The sequence below is a fragment of the Camellia sinensis genome, chromosome 8 (assembly GCF_055761805.1).
Source record: "Camellia sinensis isolate YWXY chromosome 8, ASM5576180v1, whole genome shotgun sequence".
In the NCBI taxonomy this organism is placed as follows: domain Eukaryota; kingdom Viridiplantae; phylum Streptophyta; class Magnoliopsida; order Ericales; family Theaceae; genus Camellia; species Camellia sinensis.
The window spans coordinates 131,604,158-131,619,031 of NC_138968.1; the positions used below are offsets into that span (position 1 = coordinate 131,604,158).

The 14,874-nt window shown below is 34.7% G+C and overlaps 1 protein-coding gene across 2 annotated transcripts; it reads left to right on the top strand.

Annotated features, from left to right (window-relative positions):
* Positions 1 to 1,187: 1,187 nt before the first annotated feature.
* On the top strand, positions 1,188 to 13,060 carry GAUT15 (galacturonosyltransferase 15). Of its 2 annotated transcripts, none has more exons than XM_028206398.2 (7): positions 1,188 to 1,362; positions 1,455 to 1,980; positions 2,138 to 2,181; positions 7,241 to 7,405; positions 10,858 to 11,439; positions 11,555 to 11,857; positions 12,382 to 13,060. In XM_028206398.2, the coding sequence occupies exons 2-7, from the start codon at positions 1,734 to 1,736 to the stop codon at positions 12,664 to 12,666; spliced, it is 1,626 nt and encodes a 541-aa protein (XP_028062199.1). In that variant the 5' UTR covers positions 1,188 to 1,362; positions 1,455 to 1,733; the 3' UTR covers positions 12,667 to 13,060. The 2 variants fall into 2 exon arrangements, with proteins under 2 accessions (XP_028062199.1, XP_028062201.1); XM_028206400.2 differs by having other exon boundaries at positions 7,244 to 7,405.
* The last annotated feature ends 1,814 nt before the right edge of the window (positions 13,061 to 14,874 follow it).

Below are 14,874 nucleotides of genomic sequence, written 5' to 3' on the forward strand. Positions count from 1 at the left end.
ATTCATGTGAGACATTTGGTAGAAATATTGAGACCTCTAGCATTTTTTATTTTTTATTGTTCTCCAAACACTCAACATAAATATAGTAAATCTTATTGTCAAAGTCAATTAGAATAATAGAAAATACTACGGAACATATACCCTATTTGTATACAAAAATTATTCCATCTTGTGTAATTTATTAAGTAATTGATTTTGAAATATTATTTAATATCAATTTTTTTGTAAAAAATTATTTTGAAAATAATGAAAACCTTAATTTAAATTTCTTTCTTTGTGTCCCAGGATATTCATTGACAATTTTTTTTTTAATAATGTTTTATGATTTGTTTAGTAATTATTTTATTGTTTGAATTGTATAAACAAAGGGAAAATTATTTATAAGTCATATTAGGAAGATTTATGTTACATATGGTCTTACTAAAAAATTTATGTTCCCATAAAAGTTTGTTGACACATTTACCCTCAATATTAGTTGTTAATATCATAAATAATGGTAAAACCATATATAGGAAATTGAATGTTACCATAGATTAAGTTTGCGAAACGTAACGTGACAACTACATAAAAGTAACATAACGTGACCATATCAGATGAGACATTATATAAACGTAACGTAACGTGTCACGTTACGTTTCGCAAACTTACTAGGTTTTTGATTTTTTTAATTGAATGTGAAAATGTTACTTTCTATAGTAACATTCAATTTCTTATATATGGTTTTGCCATTATAGTGTATAATAATATATTAATGCAATTTATTTACAACTTATAGGATCTTGTGGAATACATTTCTATCTAAATAGGACTTGACACTCTATAAAAAATTACACAGGGCTTAACATAGCATAAGTATCCGAAATAGGACTTATAAATAAGTGTCCCATAAATAAATAGAGGGGAATGTCTCCGGTTTACATTTGAGATAGTCCGGTCTAGTTCGCCTACTTTTGAACTCATTTTTGATAATTTGAACAATTCATATTTTAAGATTTATGGAGTACATTATTCTTATAAAAAATCACATTAATCAGATAACGGATACTATATATTCAGATCATTTTTGTCAAAAAAATGAATGGTTAAAAAATTAACAATTTATAAAAAAATTAATCCAAATAGATAGTATCTATTATCCAATTAACATAATTTTTTATAAAAGTAATATACTCAATAACCTTTAAAATATAAACAACCAAAAAAAACAGAGGCCAATGAGCAGACTGGACTTCTGAACTGGAGGCAAGCCCCTGCCATACAATTGTTTCTATCTCAAAAAGTAATATTGCACTCTGGCAAGCAATAGTATACGCAATGCTTCAATCTTCCGAGCTATTGGGTTCGTCCTCTCTCTCTCTCAAGGTAATTGCGAATTTAATGCTTTTGATCTCCACAAGAAGCAGATCATTTTTGTTAATCATTCTAATCAATTCACTGATCCGAATTTATTGCAGTAGTAGCTTCCAAGTGACATTCATTCAGTACAGATTCGACTCGATTCAATCCAAAACCCCCCAACTCAATCTCTCGCGCTCTCTCTCTCTCTCTCTCTCTCTCTCTCTCTCTCTCTATACATGTATGTATGTATATGTATAGTGGATGAAGTATACATGATCAGATCTTGGAGATGAGAATCTTCTTCTTCAAGAAGAAGAAGAGGAAATTGGAGCTCTGTATCGATACAAGTGTCACCAAAAAGATCGGACTGGTTAGAGATAGAGAGAAAGGGATTTATGAAGTTCTACATATCAGCGACTGGAACAAAGAGAGTGACGGTATCGAGCGCCGTCGGCGGCGGCGGCGGAGCTAGCGGTGGTGTTTTGGAGGTGATGAAGGCGAAGGGAAAGCCGGCGGGCCGGAGGTTGTCGTACCGTACGCTGTTGCCGGCGGTGGTCATGCTTGGGTTAATTTTGCCCTTTCTCTTCGTACGAATTGCTTTCGTTGTTCTCGAATCGGCCACCATTTGCTCTTCTTCTCTCGGTATTTACTGTTTTATTCTTAACTTCAATTTTATTTATTTATTTATTTATTTTTATGAAGGTTTTTAAAAAATTCCTGTAGTTTTTGCTATTTAAGTTATGTAATTACAGGTAAATATGTACTTTTTGTAATCCAATTTGTGTATATGCTGTTGCAGATTGTGTGGGATGGAGTTTTTGGGGCGGGAGTGATTCATCTCTGGTGAGTGTTTACAATTCATTTGAGAAATTTATGACAAACTTTTTGTGTTTGAATGATTCTATGTATACACTAGAGCAAGTTGCTAAAAATAGCATGCAATCATTAATTTTTTTGGTAAAAAAAAGTTACATAGATTATTTAAAACAAAACTAAATTTTACTTTGAAGAAAGGGAGATGATCTCCGGTTCAATGTGGACCGAGGGTATTGTTGGGCCTGTTGGGTCGACCGCCGGTTCCCTTGTTGTGTTTTGAATTGTTCATTTTGTTGAACCATGTGTGTAGATCATTAATGATAAATATAGATTGATTTGACTTGTTTTATGGTTTATTTTTACAATACAAATATAACAATTATGTGAATATGATTGTTGGATCAATCTAAAAGAAAATCTACATACAAGGCCTAATTATATTGTCAAAATTAGACCCTTGGTGATGAAGAGAATTTTCAAAGTTGAATGTGCACATGGTTGGTTAATTTACTTATTTGCTTGAGGATACCTAGCTGCCAAATATTTGCTTATTGTGTGTGTGGGAATTTTACTAGTAATAGTTTTTGTTTGCTATTTGTCACAAAAAAAGGGACTTAGAGTTAACTCTTCAGAGAACATAGAAACAAAACTTTATTTCACACTCAAGTACAATCTGTTAGAATTTATACACAATAAAAAACTCTAGTCACTTTTACCACAAAAAAAAAAAAAAAAAAAAAAACCTCTATTCAATAACTAATTTCCTGTTGGGAAAACAGTAACAAAAATTGAATGAAACTAAATGAAATAGGAAGTGTCTTGTGAATCTATGGGTGTGCAAAACTGAAACAGTGTTGAACCAAATAAAGAACAAAACTGTTTAAAAGCAAATCGAAGAGTTTGGATTATGGAGTAAATGCCAACCCTGCTTTGCCAATAACGCCAAATGTAAAGCTTGCAATGATCTAAATTCCAATCCCCCTGCTGCTTTCAATTTGCGTAACTTGTCCCAAGCTATCTAATGCACCTTCCTATCATATTACTACCACGAGTTGCTTGCATGCCTTGAATATTTACTCATCCTCGGCTTGTTTCAACAATGTCGATAAACCTTCAGTGAAAATGAGTAATAAATATGGAGACAAAGGGTTCCCTTGGTGAAGTCCTATTAAGGATCACCATATAGAAAACCAACGTCAAATATTTCAGAATCTTAGCAATCAAAGAAGAATGGAAACCAAGTTGATACATCATCTTTTCCAAAAACACCCTTTCAACGCGATTGTTGACCTTGTTCATATCTAATTTCAATGCAAAGGAACCAAGCTCACTATGTTGTCTTTTCATAGTGTGTATCAACTCAAAAGCGACCTAAATATTATCAATAATGAGATGTCCTAGAACAAAAGCACTCTATGAAGAAGATATAATAGATGAAGGAACTGTCTTCAATCGGTTAACTAACACCTTCACAATAATTTTGTAGCAATCCCTCTTAGGATCCTTAATTTTTGGCACAAATACAATGTTGGTATGGTTAATCTTCTTCAGTGACCCACTCTCATTATGGAACTGCATGCACATATTTGTGGCATTCTCTCCCATAACACTCCCAAGGCTATGTTTGATATGTAAGAATGGAATGAAATGCCCATTCCATTTCCACGATTTGGTTGCTAATATGGAATGACGTAGGAATGGAATGACCAGTGTTTTTAAAGGATCAAGGCGCACTAAGGCGCTGAAGGTCTCTCGGGGCCTAGGTGCAAGGCAAGGCGCGAGCTTTATTAAAGTAAGGCGCACAGTCTTAGTAAAAAATAGAAAAATTAACATAGACTAATCAATAAATACAGAATCAGATGTCATTTTCTACAATCTACACAACAAATTTAATCAATAAATACAAAATCAGAGACTCCAACCAGTAGCACCTAACAAAATTTATTTTTTTTCCCTGACAGATAAATACAGAATTTATTAAATACAGATAAATACAGAATTTAATATATACAGAATTTATTTTTTTCCCCTAACAGATAAATACAGAATTTATTAAATACAGATAAATACAAAATTTATTAAATATAGATAAATACAGAATTTAATAAATACAGAATTTATTTTTTCCCCTAACAGATAAAGGGGGAAAAAAGACCAGTAGCATTGTATTTATTTATTTATTTATTATTTATTTTGTATTTGTATTTATATTTATTTATTTATTTATTTTGTATTTGTATTTATTTATTTTCCTAACATCATTGGAAAAAAATAATAATAATAAAAAAAATAAAATAAAATAAAGTCGAATGGAAGCCATAAGAAGAAGAAGAAGGGGGAGAGAGAGAGAGAGTGAGATAAGAAGAAGACTAGAAGAGGTCGAAGCAAAAAAAAAAAAAAAAAAAAAAAAAAAAACGAAATCCAATTGAGGAGACCAGAAGAGGGAGACCAGAAGACGAGGAGAAGAAGAAGATGGCGAGGCGAAGCATACCTGTGCGAAGTCAAATCTAGGTCCACAGTCGAAGTCGCTGCGAAGTCGAAGTCGAAGTCGAAGGCGAATCGAGGTCCACAGTCAAAGTCGAAGTCCAAGACGAGGCAAAGAGGAAAAACGACATAGATTAGGGTTCATTTCAGTCGTATTTGGTCAAGTGCGCCTAGTCGTGCGCCTTGCGCCTCTGTCGCCTGGCTCAAGTCGCGGCTAAGGCGCGAGCCTACCTCAAGTCGCCTCGCTTGGGACCTGTACAGGCGCAAAGAGTACGCCTCGCCTCGCCTCGCCTCGCCTGGCGCCTAGGCGTGCTTTTCACAACACTGGGAATGACGATTCCCATTCTCATGCTAGGGGCAACGGCATCATTGGTGGTTGTAGCGGGTGTGGTGTGGTTGTGGTGTTTAGGGTGGTGGCAATGGCGATAGTGGTGATGATGGCAATTTTGTTGGTCGCGGTAGTAGGGTGTGGCAGTGATGGTGGGTGTGGCAATGATGGTGATGGTAGGTAGTAAGGGGTGGTGTGGTTGTGTTGGTGGGGTGGTGATAGCAGTACTGGTGGTGATGGTGGTGGCTGTGGGTAGTGATGAAGATGGGGTGGCAATGGCGGTTGTGGTAGTAGGATGGCGGTGGCTATGGGTGGGATTTGTAGGGTAATGATGATGGCCGGGTGGTAGTCATGGCGATGGAGGCGATAGGGTGGTAATGTTGGTGGTGGTGGTTTGGTGGTAAGGTGTAATGGTAGTGGTTGTGGTGGTAGGGTGGCGATGGTTGCGACAGTGGTAGAGTGGTAATGGTGGGGTGTGGTTGTGGTTAGCGTGGTGATGGTGGGCAGCAACATTGGTGGTGGGGTAGCTGTGGTTATGCACGTGTTTTGTAGAGTGGTGATGGTGGTATACTGGTAGTTGTGGTGGTGGCGATAATAGTAGAATGGCATTGGTGTAGTTGCAATAGCGGTGGTGGTGGTGGTTGTGGTGGAAGGACATGGTGGTTGTAGCCAAACATTGTTTTAGAATGATTCTATGATAGAATGGAATGCTTGTTTCCTAGTTTGGAGGAAGGAATAAATATTCTCATTTTTTTATTGGAATAGTTGTTCCCACTTACATAACGCGTAGCAAACAAGAGAGGGAATACAAAGTTGGAATGGACATTCTACAACCCATTGCAGTGTACCAAATGTGCCACAAGAACTCCTAAAAGAAATGAGCCGACAATAACATCAGAACACCAACTGTAAATCTTCGAGACATCCAAATTCCTCCCCTCAAACACCTTCAGGGAAATAGTAGGAAGGACTATATCTAAATCTGTAGGAAAGTCAGTTGAAAAAATGCCCTGAAAATAATCGAGAAAGACTTTTGACTACACCATCCTTTGCCAAATCCTTGAATTATCTTCAACCTCTTTAACTGTATTCCTACACCAACGTCAAGAAGCTTTTGAGTGATAGAGCTTAGTATTTTATATTCATTTTCCAACCAGGTAGCTGGTGATTGGAGTCTAGTAGTTTGATTGTATAATAGTTCCCCCTTTTGTTTCAAAAATAACCTCAAGAATTTGTGATGTCATTTTCATCCAACCAAAGAGAAATAGGGATATATTTATATATATCTTTAACTGGAGAACTGGAATTTCATTAGAATCAATGGGTGACCGTATTTTGGGAGATTGTTGATAATCCACCGCCACTACTTGTTTTCTTCACCACGTGGCTAATGCCACCATATAGAATTCATGTTCACCCTTTTTTCTTTTTTCTTTTTTTTTTAATTTTTTTTTTTTATTTTTAAAAACCGGTATTCCAGTCCACTTGACATGCATTTTCGGAGATTGCTGATGTTCCACTTCCACTTGATAATTTTTGGTGCTTTTAGAGCGCGAGACTAATGATTGGGTAAACTGCTGTGGCGGCCTTGCTCAAACACTGAATAACTTCACTTTCACTAGTTGATTCCGTCCCATGTGCTTAGCTATTCTGCACTACACTCCACTTGACCTTGTCTTGTTACAAGTAAAAAAAAAAAATGAAAATAATTGAATAAAACAATTGTGATATCATGCCCAATTAATTAAAAACAAAGTACACTTCTAAGAATATAGTACTTTGATTTGTGCCTCTTATTTCTTCATCCTTTAAACTTTAGAAATTATTTTTACATTGTATTTTTAAAATTATTTTAACTAAACTATTTACATATATGACATATAATATATATAAAATTATATATTGTGTGTGTAGTATATCCTTTACGTATATATCTTGCATTTTTTAAAACTTCTTGTGCCAACATGTTCATGTCATATTGGTGTCTACATCATTGACTGTGCCTGTGATTCTTAGATCATTAGTGGAGTGCTATTTTCGAAAGCTGTCCAAATTGCTCGGGACATAACATTATCTCCTTTTGGTGTTACTGCTCTGGATATCTGTAATGCCACTTGGTGTGGTAAATAACTAAAGATAGAATCTGGGAACTTTGTTTTTGGCTTTTATGTCATCCTGCTGTGTAGGTAACTCCTAGTCATCTGAGGTGTGATAAGCTGACTATGTTTTTTTTTTTTTTTTGACCCTTACTGTGGTCATGGTGTGTACATAAAGAAGCTCAACGAAGAGCTGGTGAGGGCATTTGTGGAGGTGAACAATGATGACAAGGATAGAGTGACAGGGATAGACAGTTCATCGTCATCATTCAAGGATCTTGTGAAGGATGTAACATCAAGCAACCAAGACATCAAAGCCTTCGTTTTCAAGACCAAGGCTATGGTACAAACACCTCACTGCTACTACTAATATTATTACTACTCCAATCTTTACTTGTCTATATTTGCATTCGTTTCTGCTCTTTTGAAATCATCTTTCATCAGTGGTTTCCTACTTCTTAGCCAGTTTTCAGGTTTGCTGACTTGTGGTATGGAGCTAAATGATGGGACCCTAATTTATTTTCTCTTTTACGGCCATGTTAGATGTGGGTATTTTGTTATCTTAGGACAGCCAGTGCATTGTTTTTAACTTTTGACTGATGCAATGTTTTGACAATATTGGCAGCCTAGGACATTATTTGGTTAATATTTGAAAACATTCTGTGCTTTGGAATTAGATAAACATCTATGTGAAATATTTATCTGGTTGTTACTGCATTTTAAAATGGGTATTGACATAAAAAAATTATACAAATATTTTGTAGAATGATTTGCCAGAGCACCTTCCCTTCAATTGCAAAAACAAGTTATACAACTATACTTCATTTATTTGTACACTTACATTAGTTTGTAATGCACCTCCATATCATCTTGTCAACAATTGCCTTTAGCTTATTTAGGAGTTGTACTTCCACATTGTTTATGTTGCAGGGATGAGTATTTCACTGATATGGTAGCAGATTGTTCTTTAATCATTATCAACACCCAATTTCTTTTTAATGAATATTCATGTGGAAGTTACTCATTCTCCTTTCTGATAAATGTTTTTAACTCTCTAGTCCTTGCTAAGGTTCTATTTTTTTCATGTGTCGTAGTAGGACCACACATGAACTGTGAAGTGGCAAGCATGGTCATGCCAAATTATTGCTGCAAAAGAAATATGAACATGGAGTTTAGTGAATGCCATTTAGAAATTTCTGCAAAATTTGAAAAATTGCTTTTCTCCCCCCTCCCCCCCCTCTTAAATCCTTTATAGCTTGAAAACGGACATGGAGATCCTTTCCATGATTTTGAACATAATTTGAATGCTAATTAAACAGGTACCTTTTTCGCTAAAGTAAATTCTTTGGTTCATAACTAAATAAAACACTAATAAAGCCAAAACTGTACCATTAGTTGAACAAACTATGTGGCATACTAGGATCCAATAACTTACTCTATTACGGGATGAAATACCAAAGTAGACTATTAGAAAAATACACAATATTGTGATTTCCTCTTTCTCTTTAAAACCAGTTCTTTGCATGTTGTTAAATATACATAACTTTCTAAAACTAGCTTTTGACTCGTCAACATTATATAATGCATCATTGTGATAAAAGATCATCATTACAAATAGGAACATAGATATGATAAGAGTAATTTGTGACAAGCTAACTCATGAGATTTCTATGATGCATGAATTTTTATTTTATTTTTAAAATGTAATAACTTAATTACTTTTCCAGTCCTTTCTTAGCAAATCCTTTCCTCTCTGTGCACTCCCAAAAAAAAAAAAGAAAGGAAGATAATTAAAGAAAACATACACCTTTCTTGTACACTTCGAAGCACAGGTACTCCAAAAATGATGCCGTACGAGTACCGGGTACGTACCAGTTACGGATACGCGTACCGGTACGGCTGCATGCGTACCGGGACGGTTGCACGCGTACCGGGTACGGCCAAAGAGGGTCTGGTACGTTTGGTACATTTGGGTACGGCATGGGTACGCCGTGGGTATGGAAGGGTACGCCGGGGTAAAAAATCAAATTGTAAAGAGATTGAGGAATATCAGAGCAATTTATTTATGTTCCTTATTAAAAAAAACAAAAAATAGAGAGTTATCTTGTAATATTAAAAATATATATAGACCTAGGTTTATTGGAGAGCATTGTAATCTTCAATCGCAGTTCTTCATTCGAAATCCTCATCCTAGCCAGTGAGTTCCTTGACAGCGAGACGAAGAGAGTCGACTAAGGGCTTGGGGGTCTCGGAGGGTTTGGAGTGAAAGATTTCGAGGGTTTGGAGTGAAAGATTTCGAGGGTGAACAGCGAGTCGTGGAAAGAAAGGGAGAGGGGGAGGACGAAGTGCTCGTTCAGAATGGTTCGGTGCTGCTGCGTTGGGTTGATTTGCTAAGAGAGAGAGAGAGAGAGAGAGAGAGAGAATGAATGGTCAAGTGTTGTAATTGTCTTCGTTGAATTGAACTGGTATGGGAATTGGTAAAGTGGCTTGCTTTTATTTACACCCCTCTCTCTCTATACAGTATAATATAAATTATACACCCACTTAACCTTTTGAAGGGAAAAAAAAATTATAAAAAAATAATAATAATTTAGAATTTCACTTTAATGATAAATCAAACTTTTAATTTTTAATTATTTTAATTTTTAATTTTTAATTTTTAATTTTTAATTTTTAATTTTTAAAATGATATTAATCATGACCATTTGACAATTATATTTAGTTTTGTAATTCTTTTTTTAGTTTTGATATTAAATTTTATTTTGTAGATTGGATCCTTTAACCATAATTATAAAAATAAAAATAAAAATTATCGGCGTACCGCAGCCGTACCCATATCATATTTTTTTTGAGTTTTGACGTATCGGCTTACCCGCACTCGTACCCGTACCGTACTCGTACCCGCACCCGTGCTTCATAGCTTGTACATTTTCTCATTGTATGTATGAGAAGCATATTCAAGCACATACTGCACGATAATTACATATTAGTAGATATGAATATGGTGAAGATCATATTTCTATCTTTGATGCCACTTCCTGCCATCCCATTAGGAGTTTGGCAGGATTATTTCTTTTTTCTCTTTTTTTTTTGTTGTTTTTTTTCCTTTCTACCTTGCATATGCTTGTGTACACTAACAAAAAAAAGAAAAAGAAATGTTAGATAGGGTAAACAAGGGTAATGTAGGGCAATAATGCCGATCCTTGATTTTTTCTCTCGTGTTAGAAGAGGGTAATATTTTAATCTATTTATATTTAAGCATGTGATTGATGTTTCTAGGTGCTGCTGGAACTATTTGAGACATGTAGCCCTTCTAATTTTTTTTATGTATGTGGCTGAAACTGCTAGTAAGTTGGAGGAATGTGCTATTTACTTAGGTACTTGTACTTTCACAAGTACCTATCTTTCAATTGTTAAATTAAACTGAAGCTTTTAATCTAGGGAACATATTTTGCCCATTCGATTTGGTTTAGTGATTACAAAGAAGACTTCTTTGAATAGCTTTTGAACCTTTTTTTCATTGTTACTTTAAATGGAGGGGAATGCTTTCATTGTGGAAAAATGCTTAATGAGGAAAAATGCCGGCAAATAAAACTAGCCCAGTCAATGCAAATAGAATGGTACTTCTACATTGTATTATGAAAATGAATCAACACAACTGGACTGACACAGTAACATTTACAGTATTGAGTTCCTCTCATAAATCATTTAAAATACTGTTGTTGTACTGACATCAAGTGTATTAAGTACTGATCCTGAAATAACAGTTGGAGCAACTTTCGGTGCATTATGCAGATGTTGAAGATGGAGCACAAGATTCAATTGGCTAGGCGGCGTGAGTCCATTTATTGGCATTTAGCTTCGCATGGTGTCCCCAAGAGCCATCATTGCCTTTGCCTGAGGTTGGCTGAAGAGTATGCCGTAAATGCCATGGCACGATCTCGCCTACCTCCACCTGAATTTGTTTCTCGTCTCACTAACTCTTCTTTCCACCATGTTGTTCTTCTAACTGACAATGTCCTTGCTGCCTCTGTTGTCATCTCATCTACTGTAAAAAACTCAGCCAACCCCGAGAAATTAGTGTTTCACATAGTCACTGACAAGAAAACATACACTCCTATGCATGCATGGTTTGCAGTAAGTTCCATTTATTCAGCGGTTGTGGAGGTCAAGGGATTGCATCAGTATGATTGGTCTCATGAAGTGAATGTTGGAGTGAGGGAGATGCTAGAGATTCATCGCCTGACTTGGAGCCATAACTACAACAATTTAAAAGAAGATGACTTTGAATTTGAGGAAGGAAACAAAAGAAATTTAGAAGCTCTGAGCCCAAGCTGTCTCTCTCTTATGAATCATCTCCGGATTTATATCCCTGAGGTATATTTATTCAAATTTTTTTTTCCCCATAGTTCATTGATCAATCATAGGATGATCTTGATTATGAATATGTTGTTAAGATTTATTTATTATCTGATTTTTCATGGGCCCACAGCTGTTTCCGGATCTGAACAAGATTGTGTTCTTGGACGATGATATTGTAGTACAACATGATTTATCATCCCTCTGGGAATTGGATCTCAATGGGAAAGTTGTTGGTGCAGTGGTTGACTCATGGTGTGGACGCAACTGTTGTCCAGGAAGGAAATACAAGGACTACTTCAATTTTACAAACCCCATCATAGAATCGAACTTGGACTATGATCGTTGTGGATGGTTGTATGGGATGAATGTCTTTGATCTTCAGGCTTGGAGGAAGACAAACATCACTACAACCTACCATCAATGGCTTAAACTTGTGAGTATATTCTGGTTGGCTCCCCAAAATGCACATTAATGCATTTTCCATTTTTGAAATGAATGGATTTGACATCAATAATTTGAGTAGTATATAGCCTTTAGGTTAATGTAATACTTTTGGATTTGGATGTCAATAGTGTGTTTTGAGAGCTTTATAATGATGAATTTCAAGTAACTTGAAATCCTTCCATAAAGATTCCACTTGTACAATGATCTTAACAAAATACATGTCTTATACACCTCTATTCAATCTTCTACTTTAGAGTTATCAATCTGTTTTCTAGCTAATCTTCTTATAATGTTAAGAGTTATCAATCTGTCTTCAGTAGCTAATCTTCTTATAATGCCATAAAATTCAACGTCAAATCCATTCATTTGAAGTCCACTCATCCAAAGGGGTGCCTTATATTATTGATTTGGGTTCTATATTAAGGCAAATTTTCCATTATTGTACATCTGTTCAATTTTTCCACTATTCTCAGATATCAAAAGAATGATTGGCAAATACTTGTGTTATTTCAGAACCTGAATTCTGGGATGACATTATGGCGTCCTGGAGCACTTCCACCAGCCTTGATTGCATTCGATGGTCACATGCATCCCATTAATTCTTCGTGGCATTTGGCTGGATTAGGTAATTGGTTTCCCCCAATTTCCCCACAGATATTGGAAGCTGCCACTGTTATACATTTCAGTGGACCTGCAAAGCCATGGCTCGAGATTGGGTTCCCTGAGGTACGAAGCTTATGGAATAGACATGTAAATTTGTCGAACAATTTTATTAGGATGTGTAGAATTATGGGGTGAACAGGACAAAGTCCTCTCACTCTTCACATATATTTGTTTTGGGATCCAAAACCGGAGGTATAGTGTGAGCCAGAGGGAAGAAGGTTTTGCCTTCAGTCTCTGTTCACTCTGATCTCTGAACTGTATGAAATTGTTGTTCCATATAGATAACAGATAAGGTACGTAGTAGCCCGCCATACACAATAGAATCCAGATATTAAAATACCTTCAATATTGAGATATGGTTATTGTAAAGTTATTCTAGTCAGACGTCTATAAATACTTTTTCCCAATAGTTTCTTTTGTTATGATTTCAATATTGATATGGATGTAGCAATATTAGGTTATTGTAAAGTTATTCTATTCAGACTCCTATAATTACTTTCTTTTCTCAATAATAGTTCGCTTGTTATGATTTCTTTTCTCAATAGTTGAACACCGTCACACTTGGCCACCTCTGATTACAGAAAATCCTAGTGATGAGTCAAATGCTTGTGAAAAATGGAAGTTAGATTCTGCAAAACAGGTTATGATTGAGATAAAGAATTTATTAGCATCCTTTAATAATAGGAGGAAAATGGGTTTGATTTTAAGGCTTGAGATGAGTATTCACTTTGCAGATGAAAAGTTGGAAGATTGAATTTGTATTCTAATCTTGGGTAACAGAGTATAATTTTAAATGAAATTCTTATCATCTTCTGATTACGTTTATTTGGTTTTGTTAATCTGTCGGTATGCTGCTGAGCCACCTGCTCTTAGATATGAAGTTGTGGATTTTGTTATTAAGCGCCAACAAACTTGTAATGATTGACCATTTCCTTTTATAGAATTGCATGCCATGAACAGTGGTGGAGCTAGGAAATTAAATTAGGAGGGCACTTATTAATTACAGTTTTTTTTTTTTTAACCAACAATTAGAAGATAATAATAATTTTTGAATTAATATTAAGTACAAAAAATTAAATAAATTATTACAAAAGTATTTTATATAAAATTTTACAATTAACTCAGAGTAAAATTGAAAAGAAAGTATTATGTGTAACTAGTGTATTATGGACAACGTAAAAAATTCATACATTTAAGTTGTAAAATAAATTATATAATGGTAAGATAAATCACATTTGTATAAAATTTGAATAAAAATTTCATATAATAATGATATTATGTTATTATTGACGTATGATATCACTAATCAATAGTAAAGTAACATATGAATGGTGATCTTCACATGTAAATATAATTAACATTCTAGTAATTTTTACATACATAGAGTGAGATTAATTATATTTGTATATCAATAATGATGGTTATTACTTTTATATTGAAATTTTTTCACAAAACTTTCATACATAAAAATTTAATTTGTTGTAGTTACTTTATTTTCAATAAAACAATAATTATTGTTTTCATAAATTTAAAAATGCCCTTGATATATTATTGGGTATTTTTTTTAAGGTCCCTGGTATTAAGATTTTATAGCATAAAGGACACCAAATATTTTCATAATGTCTAAGGTCCCTCAATATCTATAAAATTCGACCCAAAGAATTTCTCTGGCCTTCCTAGAGATTTTCTCTGAGAATTTCTCTGTACTTCCTAAAGAATTTCTCGGGACCTCTCATAAAAATTCTCTAGACTTTCCAGAGAATTTCGTTATATTTTTGACCAATTTTCTTTGGTTTCCTCCCATAGATTTTCTCTCCAATTTCTCTGGATTTTCCAGAGAATTTTTCTATGTTTTTAACCAATTTTCTTTGGTTTGCTCATATTTTTCTCTGTGTTTTTTTATCAAACCAGACTGTAAACCATTTAGACAACAACAAACTAGGGAAAATTGAGTAACTACCATTTTGACCAATTTTCTCTGAGTACTAAAGAAATCCAGAGAAAATTGTGTTAGAGAAAATTTGTGTGGCTTTGTGTGACTCTATCTAAAGAAAATGTGTTAGAAACAATTTGTGTGGTTTTGTGTGGCTTCATCCAGAGAAAATTGTGTTAGAGGCAATTTGTGTGGCCTTGTGTGGCTCTATCTAAAGAAAATTGTGTTAGAGAAAAATTGTGTAGCTTTGTGTGGCTCTATTCAGAGAAAATTGTGTAGGAAAAATTTGTGTTTTTGATCAAACTAGAGAAAATTGTACAAAAAATAGTAACATAACAAATGTAGAATGTTCAACGGATAAAAAAAACAGTAGGAATGGTCTTACCATAGCATTGCCTCATAGAGAAAAT